Source organism: Lynx rufus, unplaced genomic scaffold (genome assembly GCF_022079265.1).
Source record: "Lynx rufus isolate CCGP_SWC_20201006 ecotype Redwood Valley unplaced genomic scaffold, mLynRuf1.p SCAF_34, whole genome shotgun sequence".
Classification (NCBI taxonomy): domain Eukaryota; kingdom Metazoa; phylum Chordata; class Mammalia; order Carnivora; family Felidae; genus Lynx; species Lynx rufus.
The window spans coordinates 3,854,922-3,872,298 of record NW_025814850.1 but is presented as its reverse complement, the minus strand read 5'-3'; the positions used below and the strand labels follow the sequence as shown (position 1 = coordinate 3,872,298).

Below are 17,377 nucleotides of genomic sequence, written 5' to 3'. Positions count from 1 at the left end.
ATGGGAATGTGCCTGCCCAATCCTGGTCCGTCCGAGTGGCTGGGGCGGTCCAGGCCAGCCAACAGCCCCCCCGAGGCTCAGGTTGAGCCCCCCCGCCCCCCACCTAAGCCACCCCCGGGGGGTGGGGGGGAGCCAGTGCCCTGAGGGATTTACCTGTGTACCGACTTCAGGTAGTTGAGCGGACTCATTCAGACAGTGGCCTTTGCCTGTAAGGCTTGGCCACATCCAACCGGGGTAATAGACACCATTTATCCTTAGTACCGTCAGGCCCTGTGCTGGGCGTTTTCCACATTCATAACCTCCATTTGAGACGTCTGCCGTGGTGCCCCACCTAGCATGCCTGAGTGGTTAGTGGCAAATCGAGATTCGAACCCGTGTTGTTTCCCTTAGGCGTGTCCCTGTGCTGCTCCAGCTGGACCCTCGTGCCTGGAGGGGAAGCAGCTATGTAGCAAGAGGCCCTCCCTTTGGAAACTTCCTTCGGCTGTGCTTGTCCCTGCCGAGCTGGCAGACATCGGGCTGGCACAGGAGTCAGAGGCTCCGAGTGTGAATTGTGAGCCCCTGCTTCCTGGTCCATGTGGGCTCTTGGCACCTCCAGCGGCAGCATCCCCCTCGCACCCTTAGTTCTGTATCCAAATCAGCCCTTCATTCCCTGCTTTTTTGTGCCAGCGTTTGGTGTGGCATACAGAGGCCTTTCCATGCCCTGATTGGGGTGGACCCACCCATGGCACATAGGATTCCCCACCTCCTGAGATCCGAGCCCTCAGATTTCTTCTCTTCCCTTGTTTCCTTCCTTAAAATCCACTCTTGGCTTTTACTTTTGAATTCAGAGGCCTTTGCGTTGCAGTTTGAGGAAGGTGGGCTGACCCGCTGCCTGCTGGGGGAGGGGGAGAATTGGCTGGGGGTGGTGAGCTGGAACCTGCTCATCTGGCCGCCGCCGTCTGTCTCTGCAGGTGTCATGTGATTCTCCGAGGGAGCTGCAGTGTGAGCGGAAATGCTCTCGGTGGTGGAGAATGGACTGGACCCCCGGGCTGCCATCCCGGTAGGCAGTCGGAGAGGCTCAAGGGTGGGGAAGGGGGCACGGGACAGCCATGTCATTGGTTTTCCTCACTTTGAAATGAATGAGTACTGTCTGGAAAGCGAGGCCTCGGGTTGAGAAAGAGTTCTAGCAGAAGCAGGCTCTGAGGAGATCCTGCCCTTTCTAGAACATCTTATTGGTGATGGAATGGGAATTGATAAAAAACGACGGATTTTAATACGGGCTGCCTAAAGACCAAGGATTTCTCAAAGGAAGTCATACATATGGGGCGCCTGGGTGGCTCACACGGTTAAGCGTCATGATCGTAAGCGGCTCATGGTCTTACAGTTTGTGAGGTCAAGCCCTGCATTGGGCGCTCTGCTGTCAGAGCAGAGCCTGCTTTGGATCCTCGGTCCGCTCTGTCTCTGCCCCCTCCCCCACAGGCACATACACGTATGCGCATTCTCTCTCTCTCGCTCGCTCTCAAAAATAAGTAAACATTAAAAGAAGGGGCAGCTGGGTGGCTCAGTCGGTTGAGCATCCGACTTCGGCTCAGGTCATGATCTCACGGCTCATGGGTTGGAGCCCCGCATCGGGCTCTGTGCTGCCAGCTCAGTGCCTGGAGGCTGCTTCGTATTCTGGGTCTCCCTCTCTCTCTCTCTGCCCTCTCCCTCTCATGCTGTCTCTCTCTGTCTCTCAAAAATAAATAAACATTAAAAAAAAAAGAAAAAAGAAAAGAAGGCATTAGGGTGGCCTGGGTGCCTCAGACGGTTGAGCGTCCATTTGGCTCAGGTCATGATCTCACGATTTGGGAGTTTGCTGCTGTCACCACCTAGCCCACTTGAAATCCTCTGTCCCCCTCTCTCTTTGCCTCTCTCTCTCTCTCTCTCTCTCTCTCTCTCTCTCAAGTCAAATAAGGAAACAATGAAAGAAGTATATGACCCATAAGTCATATGAAAAGATGTCTAACATCAAAAGACTGCATACTGTATGACTTCATTTACACAAAATGTCCAGAATTGGCAAATCCATAAAGACAGAAGTAGATTAGTAGTTGCTGGGGGTTGAGGGAGAGGGGACTAGAGAGGAGTGACTGCTCATGGGCACAGTTTTCCTTTTTGAGACAATGAAAATGTCCTAAAATTAGGTAGTGGCTGTAGTTTCACTATTCTGTGAATATACCAAAAATCACTGAACTGTATAGTTTAAATGAGTGAATTTTATGCAATGTAAATTGTGTCTCATTAAAGCTGTTATAAAGAAAAAAGGAACAGGGGCGCCTGGGTGGCGCAGTCGGTTGAGCGTCCGACTTCGGCTCAGGTCGTGATCTCACGGTCCATGAGTTCGAGCCCCGCGTCGGGCTCTGTGCTGACAGCTCAGAGCCTGGAGCCTGCTTCGGGTTCTGTGTCTCCCTCTCTCTCTGACCCTCCCCCGTTCATGCTCTGTCTCTCTCTGTCTCAAAAATACATAAACATTAAAAAAATTTTTTTTTTTTAAGGAAAAAAAGAACATTCGACTTTTCTAAGAACATTAACATGAACTGTTTGGGCTAAGATAAAAATAAAACAGTAAAATATTTATCCATAATCCTATCAGCTAACAGTTCAAACCAGGTTTTCTGTATTCCCTCCCAATCCTTTTCCAAAACACATAGGTAATTTTGACATGCTTATATTATGACAGAACTGTCTTTATCTTTCCAAAGGATTTTACATATATGTAATTTATAATTGATTTATGTAACAGACCTTAACGGAATACTTACATGTGTCAGGAACCAGGCCAAGTGTTGAGGATGCAAGAATGAAAAGAAAAAGCAAGTCCTGCCCTCAGAGTAATCCCCCCACCCCCCAACTCCTGTGCTGTAGGTCAGGAAGTATTTGTTCCGTTTAACAGATGAGGAAATTAAGCTCAGTGAGGTTAAGTGAAATGTCTGCAGTGACCCAGCTGTTGACCAACAGAGCTGAGACTAACATCTGCCTCTGACTGCCAGGTCAAGGATCTTTCCTTTTTTCTTTCTTTCTTTTTAAAGTTTATTTATTTATTTTAGGGGCGCCTGGGTGGCTCAGTCAGTTAAGCGTCCTATTTCGGCTCAGGTCATGATCTCACGGCTCGTGAGCGTCCGACTTCGGCTCAGGTCATGATCTCACGGTCCATGAGTTCGAGCCCCGCGTCGGGCTCTGTGCTGACAGCTCAGAGCCTGGAGCCTGCTTTGGATTCTGTGTCTTCCTCTCTCTCTGCCCCTCCCCCCCTCATACTTTGTCTCTCTCTCTCTCTCAAAAATAAACATTAAAAAGATATTTTTAAATAAATAACATTTATTTTATTTATTTTGAAAGGGAGAGTGAGCATGAGCAGAGGAGGGGCAGAGAGAGGGAGAGGGAGAGGGAGAGGGAGAGAGAGAGAGAGAGAGAGAGAGAATCTCAAACAGGCTCCACACTGTCAGCACAGAGCCAGATACGGAGCTCAAACTCAGAAACCGTGAGATCATGACCTGAGCTGAAATCAAGAGTCAGATGCTTAACTGACTGAGCCACCCAGGTGCCCCTAGGATCTTTCGTAATGTGGACCATGCTCCTGTTTTCTTGGTGTTTTTATGGTTCTTCAACGTTTATTTATTTTTGGGACAGCGAGAGACAGAGCATGAACGGGGGAGGGGCAGAGAGAGAGGGAGACACAGAATCGGAAACAGGCTCCAGGCTCTGAGCCATCACCCCAGAGCCTGACGCGGGGCCCGAACTCCCGGACCGCGAGATCGTGACCTGGCTGAAGTCGGACGCTTAACCGACTGCGCCACCCAGGCGCCCCGGTGTTTTTATGGTTCTAAAGTGGCACTTGTAGCCTCTTCATGGAATCGTAGACCCCTAAACAAGGTGGAAAGCTTCACCCCTGCCCTAGATGGATCACGCAGGCTCCCACACCTGTAACTATGATGGAGCCGGTATTTAAACACAAGATTTCTATGGCTATCAAATCACTGAAGTTCGGTTTAAAAAGCAAAACAAAAGAAAAACATACAAATATCTTTGCAAAAAAATAACTATCTCTGGGTGGTATAAGTACGTAATTTTCCTTTTCTCCTCTATGCTTTGTCTCTGTTTTCTTTCTTTTTTTAAAATTTTTTCCCAACGTTTATTTATTTTTGAGAGAAAGAGAGAGCGCGCGCGTGCGTGTGCAAGTGGGGGAGGGGCAGAGAGAGAGGGAGACACAGAATCCAAAGCAGGCTCCAGGCTCTGAGCTGGCAGCACAGAGCCCGACGTGGGGCTCGAACCCATGAACCGTGAGATCACGACCTGAGCCGAAGTCGGACGCTCAACCGACTGAGCCACCCAGGCGCCCATCTTTGTTTTCTATGATTAGCTTGTGCTAGTTTTGCTGTATACACACCCACAGGTAGCCGTGAGACGTGTGTGGGTGTGCGTGTATTTGGTGATAAGCACTTCCCTTCCAGGGGTCACCGCAGGATCTTCTAAAGGCCTGTGTTATGTCTGACACTGACTAGGTCATCAAGAAGAAGCTAGTGGGATCTGTGAAGGCGTTGCAGAAGCAGTACGTGTCCTCGGACACAGTGGTCACTAGCGAAGACGGAGATGCCAACGCCATGTGCAGTGCCCTGGAGGCTGTATTTATCCACGGCCTGCATGCCAAGCACATCCGAGCCGAGGCCGGAGGGAAAAGGAAGAAGAGCGCCCACCAGAAGCCTCTGCCTCAGCCTGTCTTCTGGCCCCTCCTGAAAGCTGTCACCCACAAGTGAGATCAGCAGGGGAGGCTTTGCTTTGCGGAGGAGCTTCAGTGTGGGTGAGCCTGGGCTCTCCCTCTACAGCTCTATGGGAAGGCAGCAGAGATGCTCTGTGTTCTAGAATGGAGATGGGTGAGATAGGGGTTATTGTTAGACCGAGCCTCAAGAGCCCCTCAGCGCACAGGCAATGGCCTGGGGCTGCTCAGGCCCCTGGCTGGTCGCCTTTAGCAGGAGCCGCTTTTTTGCCACACCGTGGCAAAGTTAGGTGGTTGGAACAGAGAATGTGTGGCCTGCAAAGCCTAAAATCTTTACTAAGTGGCCCTTGACAGAAGAGGTTTGCTGACCCTGCCTTGGAATGTTTGAACATCTCTATGCTAAGTATTATATCCTAACAGGCTGTGGCATTTTTTAAAGCAGTGGAATCCGGATCATCTGAATATCCACCCCGGGACGTTTGCCTCTGCGGCCCTGGCCCTAACTGCCTGGGCTTTGGAGCAAGCAGCTGCTGGCACGTTGCCTCTAAGGGCTATTAAATGCCACCTTCAGCCTGAAGGTGCCTTGTCGGTCTGTATCTTCCTTTTCCTGCTGACTGCCACCGCCCTATCTCAGGGTCTTACCTCACTCCCAGGTGGCAGTGGCTTTCTAATTGTCCCCCTTATCTCATTCTGTCTGTCCTTAGGTCAGGCAGCTGGTCAACATTTATTGAGCTTAAGCTAACCCGAGCTCATTCCCTGAGCCCTGTGGAGCACGCACTCCTATGGGCGAGACGTGCTCGGGGCACTGTGATGGTCAGAGGAAGGGCATTTACATCAGACCAAGGGTTCGGGAACTGAGTTTGGTACGTGATCTTATCCCGAGCAGCCCACCCAGAAGTCTGCGTGACTGCGGTCGAGTCATTTCCCGGTGTAAAAACTCTCAGGCTCCCCAGTGCTAGCCTGGAGTCCCATTCACTTCGTTGGGGCCCCAGAATCTGTATCCTGACCAGGTTCGCAGGTGATTCTGACGCACAGCCAGGTGTGGGGACCCTTGCCCCACTTTGCCTCACCGGTTGGATGCTCGAGACCCTGCATCACCTGACTTTGCAACCCAATCAGCCGCTCGTCCTCCTCCCTGTGCTGTAACGGGAGTGCTCACCACTCCTGTTACACAGCTGCTGCTTCCCTACCCTTGGTGCCTTTTTTCTGTCAGTCCTTGGTGCCTAAGGTTCCCCTTCCATCTTTGCCGCTTGAAATCCCTCAAGGCCCAGCTCAATGCCTTGCCTATCCCTAATCCCTATGCCTAATCCCTCAATGCCTTGCCTGAGGCATTGTTCTTACTGCAACCTGGAAGCGATTGCCTTCCCCCCACCCCAGCTCTACTGACCACAGGGTTCACCTCCGTGTGCCCTTGAAAGGTAGTAACCTGGACTGAGGGCAGGACCATGTCTGTATCCTGTATCTTCACGGCTCCGAAGACCTGGCACTTAGGGGCTCATCAGATGTATGCCGGATGAGCAGGTGATGTCAAGGGCGCCTGGGGAGTTGTAACAAAAATGGCAATTATCCTGCATGACAGTAACCTCGAAAAAGTGGGGAGTTGTAGCTAAATATTTCTCAATTCCCTGTAGAACACTGCTCTCTGAGATTTTTTCCCAAGCCTGTATATACTTGCAGTCGTTATTACTGGCTCCTGCTCACCAGTGGATAAAACAATCCTCCGTGATCTGAAATCATTTCTTGAAACAAGCCTGTCCTCTCCACCCGCAGACACATCGTCTCGGAATTGGAGCACCTGATCTTTGTCAGCACGGACGTGGGCCGCTGCCGGGCCTGGCTGAGGCTGGCCCTCAATGACGGCCTGATGGAGTGCTACCTGAAGCTGCTCCTCCAGGAGCCCGCCCGCCTGTGCGAGTACTATCAGCCCACAGCCCTGCTTCGAGACGCCGAGGAGGGCGAGTTCCTCCTCAGCTTCCTGCAGGGACTGACGTCCTTATCCTTCGAGCTCTCCTACAAGTCCGCCATCTTAAACGAGTGGACGCTTACCCCACTGGCTCTCTCTGGGCTTTGCCCGCTCTCTGAGCTCGACCCCCTCACCACCTCTGGGACCGAACTACAGCGGAAAGAGTCTCTGGATTCAATTTCCCATTCCTCAGGCTCGGAGGACATCGAAGTCCAGCACTCAGGCCATAAGATCCGACGGAACCGGAAGCTCACGGCCTCCTCCCTCAGCCTGGACACCGCCAGTTCATCCCAGCTGTCTTGCAGCCTAAACTCTGATAGCTGCCTACTCCAAGAGAATGGCTCCAAGAGTCCAGACCGTTCCGAGGAGCCCATGTCCTACGACTCCGACCTGGGGACAGCAAATGCCGATGATTCAGACCCGTCTCTGCAAGAGTGAGTGTCCTTCCCCCACTCCTTCTCCTCCCCCTGCCTTCCTTCCTTCTCCTCTTCCTCTTTCTCTCCCTTCCTATAGCATGTGATTGCCTGTCACTGAGCATTGACCTCTCTAAGGGCATAAAGGAAAAGGGGACCATGGCTCTTCCTCAGGGACTGGAGTTGCCGGGACTTGTAACTGGAGGCCACATGGGCAGCGAGGAGAATGGATTCAGGGAGGGCTCAGAGCTGAATCAGGATCCAGCTCTACCCCTGGCTGATCTTCCACAAGTTACCTAATTTCTCTGAGGCTTCGTGTAAAATATTATTGCCCCTAGGGCGGAAACGAACGGTTCGGAGTTAGATATACGACTTCCAAAAGACGCAGTGAAGCCCAGCGCATCAGGGTGCTCCGCTGCGACCTCCCAGAAGGCCTCTGAAGGACACAGACCCTGAATGAGGCCTGGAGGAGGTGGTGCACAAAAGGGGCCAAGCAAGTGAGTGGAGGAAGAGCACAGGGAGCAATGAACTTGACTAGAGAAGGCACCCTGGGCAGAGCTATCTCTTTAAAAGAACTTTTTTCTATTTGAGTATTGTTGACACACGGTGTTATATTAGTCTCAGGTGTACAACGTAGTGAGTCACCATCTCTCTATGTTAACCATGCTCACCACAGCAGAGCCTTCTTCATTCAGGCCCTTTTGAAACATTCATTTTTTAATAGATTTATTTTTATGGTAAGAAAAAAAAGTCTACCTACAGTGAAACGTCTTTTCCACCTTTGTAACCATAATTATCAATTCCTTACACCTTTCTTTTTCTTTTTTTTAAAGTTTATTTATTTATTTTTGAGAGAATGAGCAGGGGAGGGGCAGTGAGAAAGGGGGACGGAGGATCTGAAGCAGATTCTGTGCGGACAGCAGAGAGCCCAACGTGGGGCTCGAACTCACGAACCGTGAGATCATGAGCTAGGCTGAAGTCAGACATTTAACTGACCGAGCCACCCAGGCACCCCCTTTACATGTCTTTTTCTGATGTTTCTAAATGCATCTAACAGATATGAATAGATAGACTTTTTTAATGTCTTTTATATTTCTTATCTCTGCCTCATCCCCACAAAGCTATTATAAATACACTGTTTGATACCTTGTCTTAGAAGAGCTCAGAATTTTTGTTTTGGAGCTTCATATCAGTTTCTTCAGTTTTTTTTTTTTTTTTCCCCCTGTGGCATGTGTTTCCATTGTATGAATGTACCTTAGTTTATTTGACCAGCCCTGTATTTACTGGACACTGGAGTTCACTCTTTCTATGAATAACTGTGTGTATGTGATCTTTTATTTCTATGCAACTATCTCTGTTCAGTAAAGTCCCAGAAACAGAATTGCTGAGGCAAAGGATAAATGAATCTACAATTTTCATAGATAATCGCCTGTTTACACTCTGTCAGGAATGTACCTGTGCCCCCTCGGCCTTGTAGGCAGAAGGTATTATCAAACTTTTGGATATTTGCTCATCTAATAGGTAGAACATGATAAACTTTTTTTACAAGTGTATTTACTTGTTTTGAGAGAGAGAGAGACAGCAAGCGAGCATGAGTGGGGGAAGGGCAGGGAGAGAGAGGGGGAGAGAGAGAATCCCAAGCAGGCCCCTCGCTGTCAGTGCAGAGCGTGATGCAGAGCTTGATCCCAGGAGCTGTGAGATCATGACCCGAGCCAAAATCAAGAGTCGGACGCTTAACTGACTGAGCCACCCAGGCGCCCCGAAAATGGTAAATTTTTATTAAGCGCTTCCTTCAGCCAGACCCGTGTTCCCTCAGCCAGCGTCTAGGATCTTCTTTTCTACTCCTGAGTGCCCCTACCTTCTTGGTTCATTCAAGTCTTTACAGGTTTCCCAGCTGCTGTGGGAAGAACACCAGATTGGGTGCCGGTACGGACTGGCTTGTAGCAGGATCCGGCCTCAAGCCCTGTTCTACCAGTCCCAAGTCCAGTAACGGCAGGCCAAGCGTTGGCTCTGTGAGGTTGTTTCTTCATCTGTAAAGTGGAGGCTCCCTCATAGAGCTGGCTGAGAATCAGATCAGATGCCTGGGGGCGAATTACGGCTGAAGCAGCTTCTGAGCAACAGAGCACATTAGCTAGAACTTTCAAACATCAAACAAGAATTTAGGTAGAACATCCTGGAAGGGAGCAATCCCCCGCTCTATCGGCTGGGCCGATGGCGTGACTTAAGTTCATTCACCTGTCTGAACCCTTCCTTGTGTCTCCTCCTCCCGCAGGCCAGCCCGCAGGCCCTCTGTCTGTCATGTGCCCTGCTTTTATCTTTCGTGAGTCTTGTGATTGGAAAATTCCAGCTTAAGGCCATTGAATCAGTGACCGTCCACCCTGTGTGGGAAGCGTCATCCTGGGCATTGTGGGAGAAGTCAAGGGAAGAGGCTCAGGATGTACAGACCAGCGCGGGGCAGTGGCGTGCGGAACCAGCAAACACAGAGCACACCGATGCACAAACACACATCCAGCACCATCACTCTGAGTGCTGGGCTTGAAGTTATCTTTGCACGTCCACACACACCAGCTCTTAGAGGGTGTGTCTGAGGGTGAAATGTCACATCAGCAGTTAAGAGTTCGCTTATTTTTGTCATATTACTTAAATATTTGTTTACGTGGATTTTTTAAAGTTTATTTATTTTGAGAGAGAGAGAACAGGCGTTCTATCAAAATAAATGTTAAAAAAGTTTTTTAAAATCATCTACAAGTTAAACATAAAGTACAAAAGACGTAACATTCCAAAGAAATGTATTAACTTAATGTTTTCTGGAAACCAAACTGCAGTTTGCTTTGTGAATAGAGGATTGATGGCCTGAATAGCTTCCTTTGTGTTGGTTGGGTCTGAATTACAGTGATCGCTGAGAAGCACAGCTAGGGGCCGGTGGTTAGGAGTGTGGACTCAGGAGCCAGGCTGCTGGAGTCTTCCATTAACCAGCTTTGTGACCCCGGGCAAGATACTCAACCTTTCTGACCTTGATGTCCTCATCTGCAACATGGGGATAAGAATTCTAGGAAGTGAGTTAAGGTATGCAAAGCGCTTAGAGCAGTGCCAATCACAGGGTGAGTGCTCCATAGGTGGTGTCATTATCATTTTACTACTGGGGGTCCCCGTGATGTCAGTTCTCGCGCTACTTGTCTGTGTATACACGGCTGCAGATCTGTGCTTGATGATATTTGTCAGAGGTCGTTATCATGAGGCCTTCTCTTGGGGGAAATGATTCTTCGCACATGCAGCCCCCTCCTGTGCTTTCATGAGCACCCCTGACCGCCAGGTGGTGCCGTGGACCCCAACACGCTAGTCCACGTGCTCAGGAAAAGCGCAGGCTCAGAATCGCTTGGCGGGGGGCACTTTATGGGGTGGTCATGCCGATTCTCCAGCCCATGCTTTTATTCCACACCTACGCCTCTGTGTACGCGCAATATACGTATGTATATAACACGTATATGTTTTCAGACTGTCTTCTAAATGAAAGCACAGACTTCTAGAATTTTTGAACAGGCAGTGTTTGAAAAACGCTGCCCTGAGCTGGACAGAAGTGGAAGGACTGGAGCGTTTCAGCCCTATGTTGCATTTTCTTCAAAAGTTTTGAAAATTCTCTTTCTTTCACTTTTCCTTCAAAACCTCATCTCTAGCACTTTTTCCCACTTGCTGTGCATGTCTCTTATTCTCTCTGGGTCCTGCCGACCAGCTCTGATCCTGGTGAGACTCTTGTGAACTTGATTTCATCCTGACAGTGGTGTTGATTTGGTGGAAACTCTAATTTATCACACAAGCTTCTTGCTGTCGGGTGGTGTTTCTTTATTCCCACACCCAGTCCACTCCATCATTAAAATGTGTCTTACAGATGAGGGGTCATTTATAATTGATAACCATGTCGGTAATGCTGGTGAATATTTCCGTAATTCTCTTTCCCTACATTTTTATAGCCATGTGTGTAGAGGCTAAGCAGTCTTGCCAGTGGCGATAAGAACAACCAGTGACAAATTGAGGTTAATGTTTATTGAGTACTTACTTTGTGCCAGACACTCTATAAGCATTTTACCTATATGATCTCATTCAGCCTTGAACACAGTCATAGGTGGGTGCTGTTACCGTGCCGGTTTTACGGGTAAAGGAATGAAGTCCATGAACTTTAGGAACCTATTGTGGGGCCACAGCAGTGTGCCAACCAAAGCCGACCAACATCACCCTTTAAGGAAACCCCTTACCCACTAGCTATGGATTTACCTATTCTAGACATTTAATACCAATGGAATCATGCAATACGTGGCTTTTTGTGACCTCCTTCCTTCACTTAGTAGGTTTTCAGGGTTCATCCGTGTTGTAGCATGGGTCATGGCTGAATAATATTCCATTGTGTGAATACACCACAATTTGTTTTATCTTTTCAGTTAGTGGACATTTGTTCTATTCCTACTTTTTGGCTACTGTGAATAATATTGCTGTGAACACTCATGTACAGGTTTTTGTGCAGACATTGTCTTTTAATTCTCTTGGGTATATACCCATGAGTTCAATTGCTGACTCATATGGTAACTCTATGTTTAACTTTTAAGGAACTACCAAACTGTTCTCCACAGAGGCTGCACCATTTCACATTTCCGCCAGCAGCGTGTAGGAGTTCCATTTTCTCTACACCTTTGCCAACACTTGTTATTCTCTGTCTTTTTAATTTTTTAAAAATTTTTAATGTTTCTTATTTTATTTTTTATTTTTTTTTTTTTTAAATTTTTTTTTTTTCAACGTTTATTTATTTTTGGGACAGAGAGAGACAGAGCATGAACGGGGGAGGGGCAGAGAGAGGGAGACACAGAATCGGAAACAGGCTCCAGGCTCTGAGCCATCAGCCCAGAGCCTGACGCGGGGCTCGAACTCACGGACCGCGAGATCGTGACCTGGCTGAAGTCGGACGCTTAACCGACTGCGCCACCCAGGCGCCCCAATGTTTCTTATTTTAGAGAGAGACAGAGACAGAGAGAGACAGCATGAGTTGGGGAGAGGCAGAAAGAGAGGGAGACACAGAATCTGAAGCAGTCTCCAGGCTCCAAGCTGTCGGCACAGAGTCCGACACAGGGCTCGAACCCACGAACCGTGAGATCATGACCTGAGCCGAAGTCGGATGCTTAACTGATTGAATCACCCAGGTGCCCCTCTGTCTTTTTTATTATAGGCATCTTGGTAGGCATAAAGTAGTATCTTATTACGGTTTTGATTTGTATTTCACTACCGTCTAATGATATTGAGCATCTTTTCATGTACTTTCCATTTGTATACCTTTAGAGAAGTGTCTCTGTAAACCTTTGCCCATTTTTCAGTCAGATTATTTGTTCTAATATTATTGAATTGTAAGAGCTCTCTATATTCTGGATACTAGACCCTTATCAGATATATGATAATACTTGGATATAAGATATGCAGATTTTTTTCCTGTTCTATGGGTTATCTTTTTACTTTCTTGATAGTATCCTTTTGAAGCCCAAAAGCTTTTAGTGTTGATAAAGTCTAGCGTACCTATTTTTTATTGTTTACTTATTTGTTGGCTGTCACATAAGAAACCATTGCCTGACCCAAAGATTTATACCTGTTTCCTTCTAAGAGTTTTATAGTTTTAGCTCTTACTTTTAGGTCTTTGATCCATTTTGAGTTCATTTTTTATATGGTATGAGGTAGGGGTCCAACTTTCTTCTTTTGCATGGGACTGTTCGCTTATCCCAGCACCATTTGTTGAAAAGACTATTCTCTCCCCACTGAAATGTCTTGGGCTGCAAATCAGTTGCCCATAAATGTATGGGTTGTTCACCAATGTTTGACTAGCATGTCTTGAAATGTTGTTTGGGGTTATGATGTAGATAAGAGCACACAGCTCAGCCAGAAGACATTAAGGTAGAAACTTGAGTTCTAAAATCCTTATGGAAATGAGCCCACATTAAGGGGAGTTTGGCACGTCTTCTGACCCAGTCTAAACCATTAGGGCAGATATGGGCAATCTCTTGGGCCCCGGGTAGCTTTGTTGTTGTATGAATCTGTATTCGCCCGTGACATACTCTATTGGTTCATAAACAAAGGAGGAGACAGCAAATAGTTCTAGTTCAGAAACAGAATGTGGATTCTCAGAAGCCTCAGGAGAAGGGGAGCAGCCACTAGCCAGTGCACATTTTAGAAGGCCCAGAGTAGTTTTCATGTGAGTGCGTGTGTGTGTGTACGTAAAGACAGTAACACTGGCTCCCCGTAGTCCCTGAAGCACCACTGAAGGGCAGGAAGAGGCAGTACCATTGGAAGAGTGAGCAGGGGCACACCCCATGTATACTTGCGTGCACACTCCTGCACCCCGTGTACACTGATCTCCGGCAGCAGGTCCTGGGAACAGGAGGCATCTGGGACCCCAGATACGGCCCAGCTCTGGTGGACCAGCGCTTGCACTGGAGATCCCGGGCCCCGCAGTTCCCTTGGCCGCCCACTCTACCTCAGTCCCAGCTGGGGAGACACTTTGTGAGGCGTGTCAGAGGAAGGCTTGTGTGTAAGCAGAGGAGCACGGTGGGTGGATGACGAGGATGTTTTGTTTTTGAAATCCCCAGACAGCAGTTTTGCCTTCTTACCGCCGTCCCAATAGCCTTGGGCATTCTAGCTGACAGCTTGTCACACAGGTTTCTCTGTTTAAAAACTTCCAGGGTATTGTCGGAATTCAGCAAAGCCCAGGTAAACTCTGTGCCAACCAACGGACTGAGCGGACTGAGTGGAGAAATGGAGATTCCCACGGGGCGGGCCTCACTCCCCCTCCCCGGCCTGGAGGCCAGCATCCCTTTTGATGTGCCCGCAGAGCCCCTCCCGCCCCAAGCATCCTCTGGGACTCAAGATGGGGACCGCAAGCAGGAGCCGCCTCCCCAGGCACCTGGCACCCTGGGCTTGCTGCAGTTGGGCACTGCCAAAGCTGTCCCCTCGGTGAGCATTTTAGACCAGAGGCCTTCCAGTCCCATGAGAGAGGCGGCGGCCAGAGCAGTCAGCCCGGGGAGCGGCCAGCAGAAGTCTCTGGAGGATGACGGAGCTGCACGGAGCCTTGGGGTGTCCTCACCCACCAGCCCGGTGAGTGATACAAGCTTTTCGGGGAGAGGTCTTGGGGAAATGTCTCAGAGCTGGTGCAGGGTCTCCCCAGCTAGCCACCCCGAGTGGTCTCTGCCTTGTCTCCATTAGCCCCTCATATCTGTCACGGCGGACGTGAGCCAGGCACGGTGCCAGTCCCTTCCCATGGGTCTCTCTTGTCCTCTCACATTGACCCCGTAGAGAAGATAATTCTCATCTGATCATAGACCCTGCGCATAACCACTGCCACTTATCAGCTCAAGGCCTCGGGCAAGGCACTTTGCCTCACTGAGCCTTGGTTTCCTCCTCAGCTCTTGTTATTATTAAATTCAGATTTGCTAAAATACCAGACTTTGAGAATACTCATCTTGCAATATGAGCCAGGTTAGAACTGCACCATCCCATATGGTAACCACTAGCCACACGCGGCTGTTGAATGAGCATGTAAAATGTGGTTAGTCCAAACTGAGATAAGCTATGTGAAATAAACACTGGATCTTGAAGGCTTAGTCTGAAAAAAAAAGGTGAAATATCTCAATCATTTATCGATTATGTGTTCCAATGAAAATATGTTTGATATTGGGTTAAATATAAAAGTTAATTACACGTGTTTCTTTTTACATTTTAAAAACGTGGCTAGTAGAACATTTAAAATGATACATGTGGCTGGAATTCTATTTCCGTTGGGCAGTGCAGCTCTAGAATGGGCCGGTCTCCTTTGTTGATAACCCCGAGGGAAGCCAGCCCTGGGAATCTCCTGCACAGAGCCATGGGTCAGAGGCTTGAGAACTATCGGCCCAGTGAAGCGGTTGTCAAAGCTGTGGACCTGAGCTCTTTGCCATTTCACATTTGTCCTTGAGGATGAATAGCCAGGGTAGGAAGTTGTATGCACGTGTGCACGCGGACATACAGAACCCCAGGTTTATCCCAGCTGCTGTCTGGGGTCACGTTAGGATATAGTCTTGCTTTTTCAGCTCCATCCGTGCGTATCTCTCATCCGGTAGCTTCCAGATCCTGTAACTCAGGATGGGGCCAAGGCCGTGAAATAGATTAGTACGCGCGCGCGCGCGCGCGCACACACACACACAGACACACACACACACACACACACACACTTTTAAATAGCTTTATTGAGATATGACTCATATACCATATAATTCACCTAATTAAAGTGTATAATTCCATTTTTTTTCGTATATTCACAAGGTTGTGCAGCCATCACTACAATCGAATTTGAAAATATTTTCATCCCCCATAAAAGAAATCCCTTGGGACGCCTGGGTGGCTCAGTCGTTTGAGGGTCTGACTTCAGCTCAGGTCATGATCTGTGGTTCACAAGTTCGAGCCCCATGTCGGGCTCTGTGCTGACAGCTCAGAGCCTGGAGCATGCTTCAGACTCCCTCTCTCTCTGCTCCTCCCCTGCTGATGCTCTGTCTCTATCTCTCTCTCAAAAAATAAATAAAAACATGTGAAAAGAAAAGAAAAGAAAAGAAATCCCTTACCATTAGCAGTGACGCCCCATCCTCCTCCTCCGGCCTCACTCCTCTCATCCCCTGGCAACTACTTATTTCCTTTGTCTATAGATTTGCTATTCTGGACATTTCACAGAAGTGGAATCATGTAATATGCAGCCTTTGGTGACTGGCTTCTTCCAATTAACATACTGTTTTCGGGATTCATCGTTGTTGGAGCCTGATCTGTGCTTCCGGGAGTAATAATTCATTGTAGATTCCTTTGTATGAACCCGTCACATTTTATTTTGTCCTTCATCAGTTGATAGACTTTTGTTTTTTTTGCCCCCATTTTTTTGGCTAATATAAATAACACAGCAATGAACATTCATGTACAAGTTTTTGTGTGGGTATATTTTTGATTGTCTTGGATGTATACCCAGCAGCAAAATCTCTGGGTCCCATGGTAAGTCTATATTTAACCTTCTGAGGAACTACCAAACTGTTTTCCAAAGCAGCGGCCCCATTTTATATTCCCACCAGCAATGTATTCCATCCTCACCAACAGTTCTTACTGTCTTTTTAAAAATTGTCATTATAGCTAGCCGAGGGCACGAGCAGTATCTACTTACGGTTTTGATTTGCGTTTCTTGAATGACTAATGATGTCAAGCATCATCTTGTTTGTGTGACTTTTGGCCATTTGTAGATCTACTTTGGAGAAATGTCTATTCAGAACCTTGGCCCATTTTTATTTTATTTTGTTTATTTTTCACTTATTTATTTTGTGGGAGTGCGGGCATGAGTAGGGGAGGGGCAGACAGAGAAGGAGAGAGAGTCCCAAGCAGGCTCCTTGCCGCTAGCACAGAGCCCGATGCAGGGCTTGAACTCACGAAACGTGAGGTCACAACCTGAGCCAAAACCAAGAGTCAGATGCTTAACCCACTGAGCTACCCAGGCACCCCTTGGCCCATTTTAAAATGGGATTATTTGTCTTTTTATTATTGAATTATAATAGTTCTTTATATATTCTGGATTGTATACCCTTATTAAATACATAATTAGCAACTGTTTCCTCCCATCCTGTGAGTTGTCATTTCACTTTCTTGGTGGTAACATTTACAGCATAAATGTTTTCAATGTTGATACAGTCCAGTCTACCTATTTTTTTCTTTCGCCATTTGTGCTTTTGGTGTCCCGTGTATACCCGTTTCCTAGCCCAAGGTCACAAAGATTGATGTGTTCTTCTAAAAATTTTATAGTTTTAGCTCTTACATTGAGATCTATGATCCATTTTGAGTTGACTTTTGTATATGGTATAAGGACGAGGTCCAGCTCGATTCTTTTGCATATTGATGTACAGTGGTACCAGCACCATTTGTTCAAAAGACTATTATTTTCCCCTTTAGAACATTTTCGAGGAATGCTGTAAAGTGATCTTTAGTACACATCTCAGTGAGTAATTATATACGATGTACCCTCTATGGCCACCCTCCAGATGGAAACATAGAACATTTCCAGCCCACCAGAAGGCTCTCTCATGCCTTGTCCCATTGTTCCCCTCTAAAGGAAGCCTCTATTCTGACTTCTAGCACCGTAGATTAATTTCTCCTATTGTTCGACTTCATTTGTATGGAAGGAACTGTACAATGTATACTCTTTTGCTTCTTTCACTGAGCATTATGTCTGTGGGGTTCACCTGT

At 47.8% G+C, this 17,377-nt stretch overlaps 1 protein-coding gene and 1 pseudogene across 3 annotated transcripts in view; both read left to right on the top strand.

Annotated features, from left to right (window-relative positions):
- The window catches only part of LOC124522185 (leucine-rich repeat-containing protein 37A2-like), a 334,305-nt pseudogene that overhangs the window by 60,220 nt on the left and 256,708 nt on the right, over positions 1–17,377 (top strand).
- LOC124522176 (pleckstrin homology domain-containing family M member 1-like) overlaps positions 1–17,377 on the top strand; it is a 30,232-nt gene that overhangs the window by 2,382 nt on the left and 10,473 nt on the right. For 2 of the 3 annotated variants that reach the window (XM_047093474.1, XM_047093473.1), the window contains exons 2-5: positions 951–1,039; positions 4,518–4,765; positions 6,500–7,126; positions 13,816–14,227. In XM_047093474.1, the coding sequence (XP_046949430.1) occupies positions 992–1,039; positions 4,518–4,765; positions 6,500–7,126; positions 13,816–14,227 (1,335 nt within the window). In that variant the 5' untranslated portion in view covers positions 951–991. Of the gene's footprint in view, positions 1–950; positions 1,040–4,517; positions 4,766–6,159; positions 6,251–6,499; positions 7,127–13,815; positions 14,228–17,377 lie in introns of those variants that run through there. The other variant, XM_047093475.1, reaches the window with a different exon arrangement.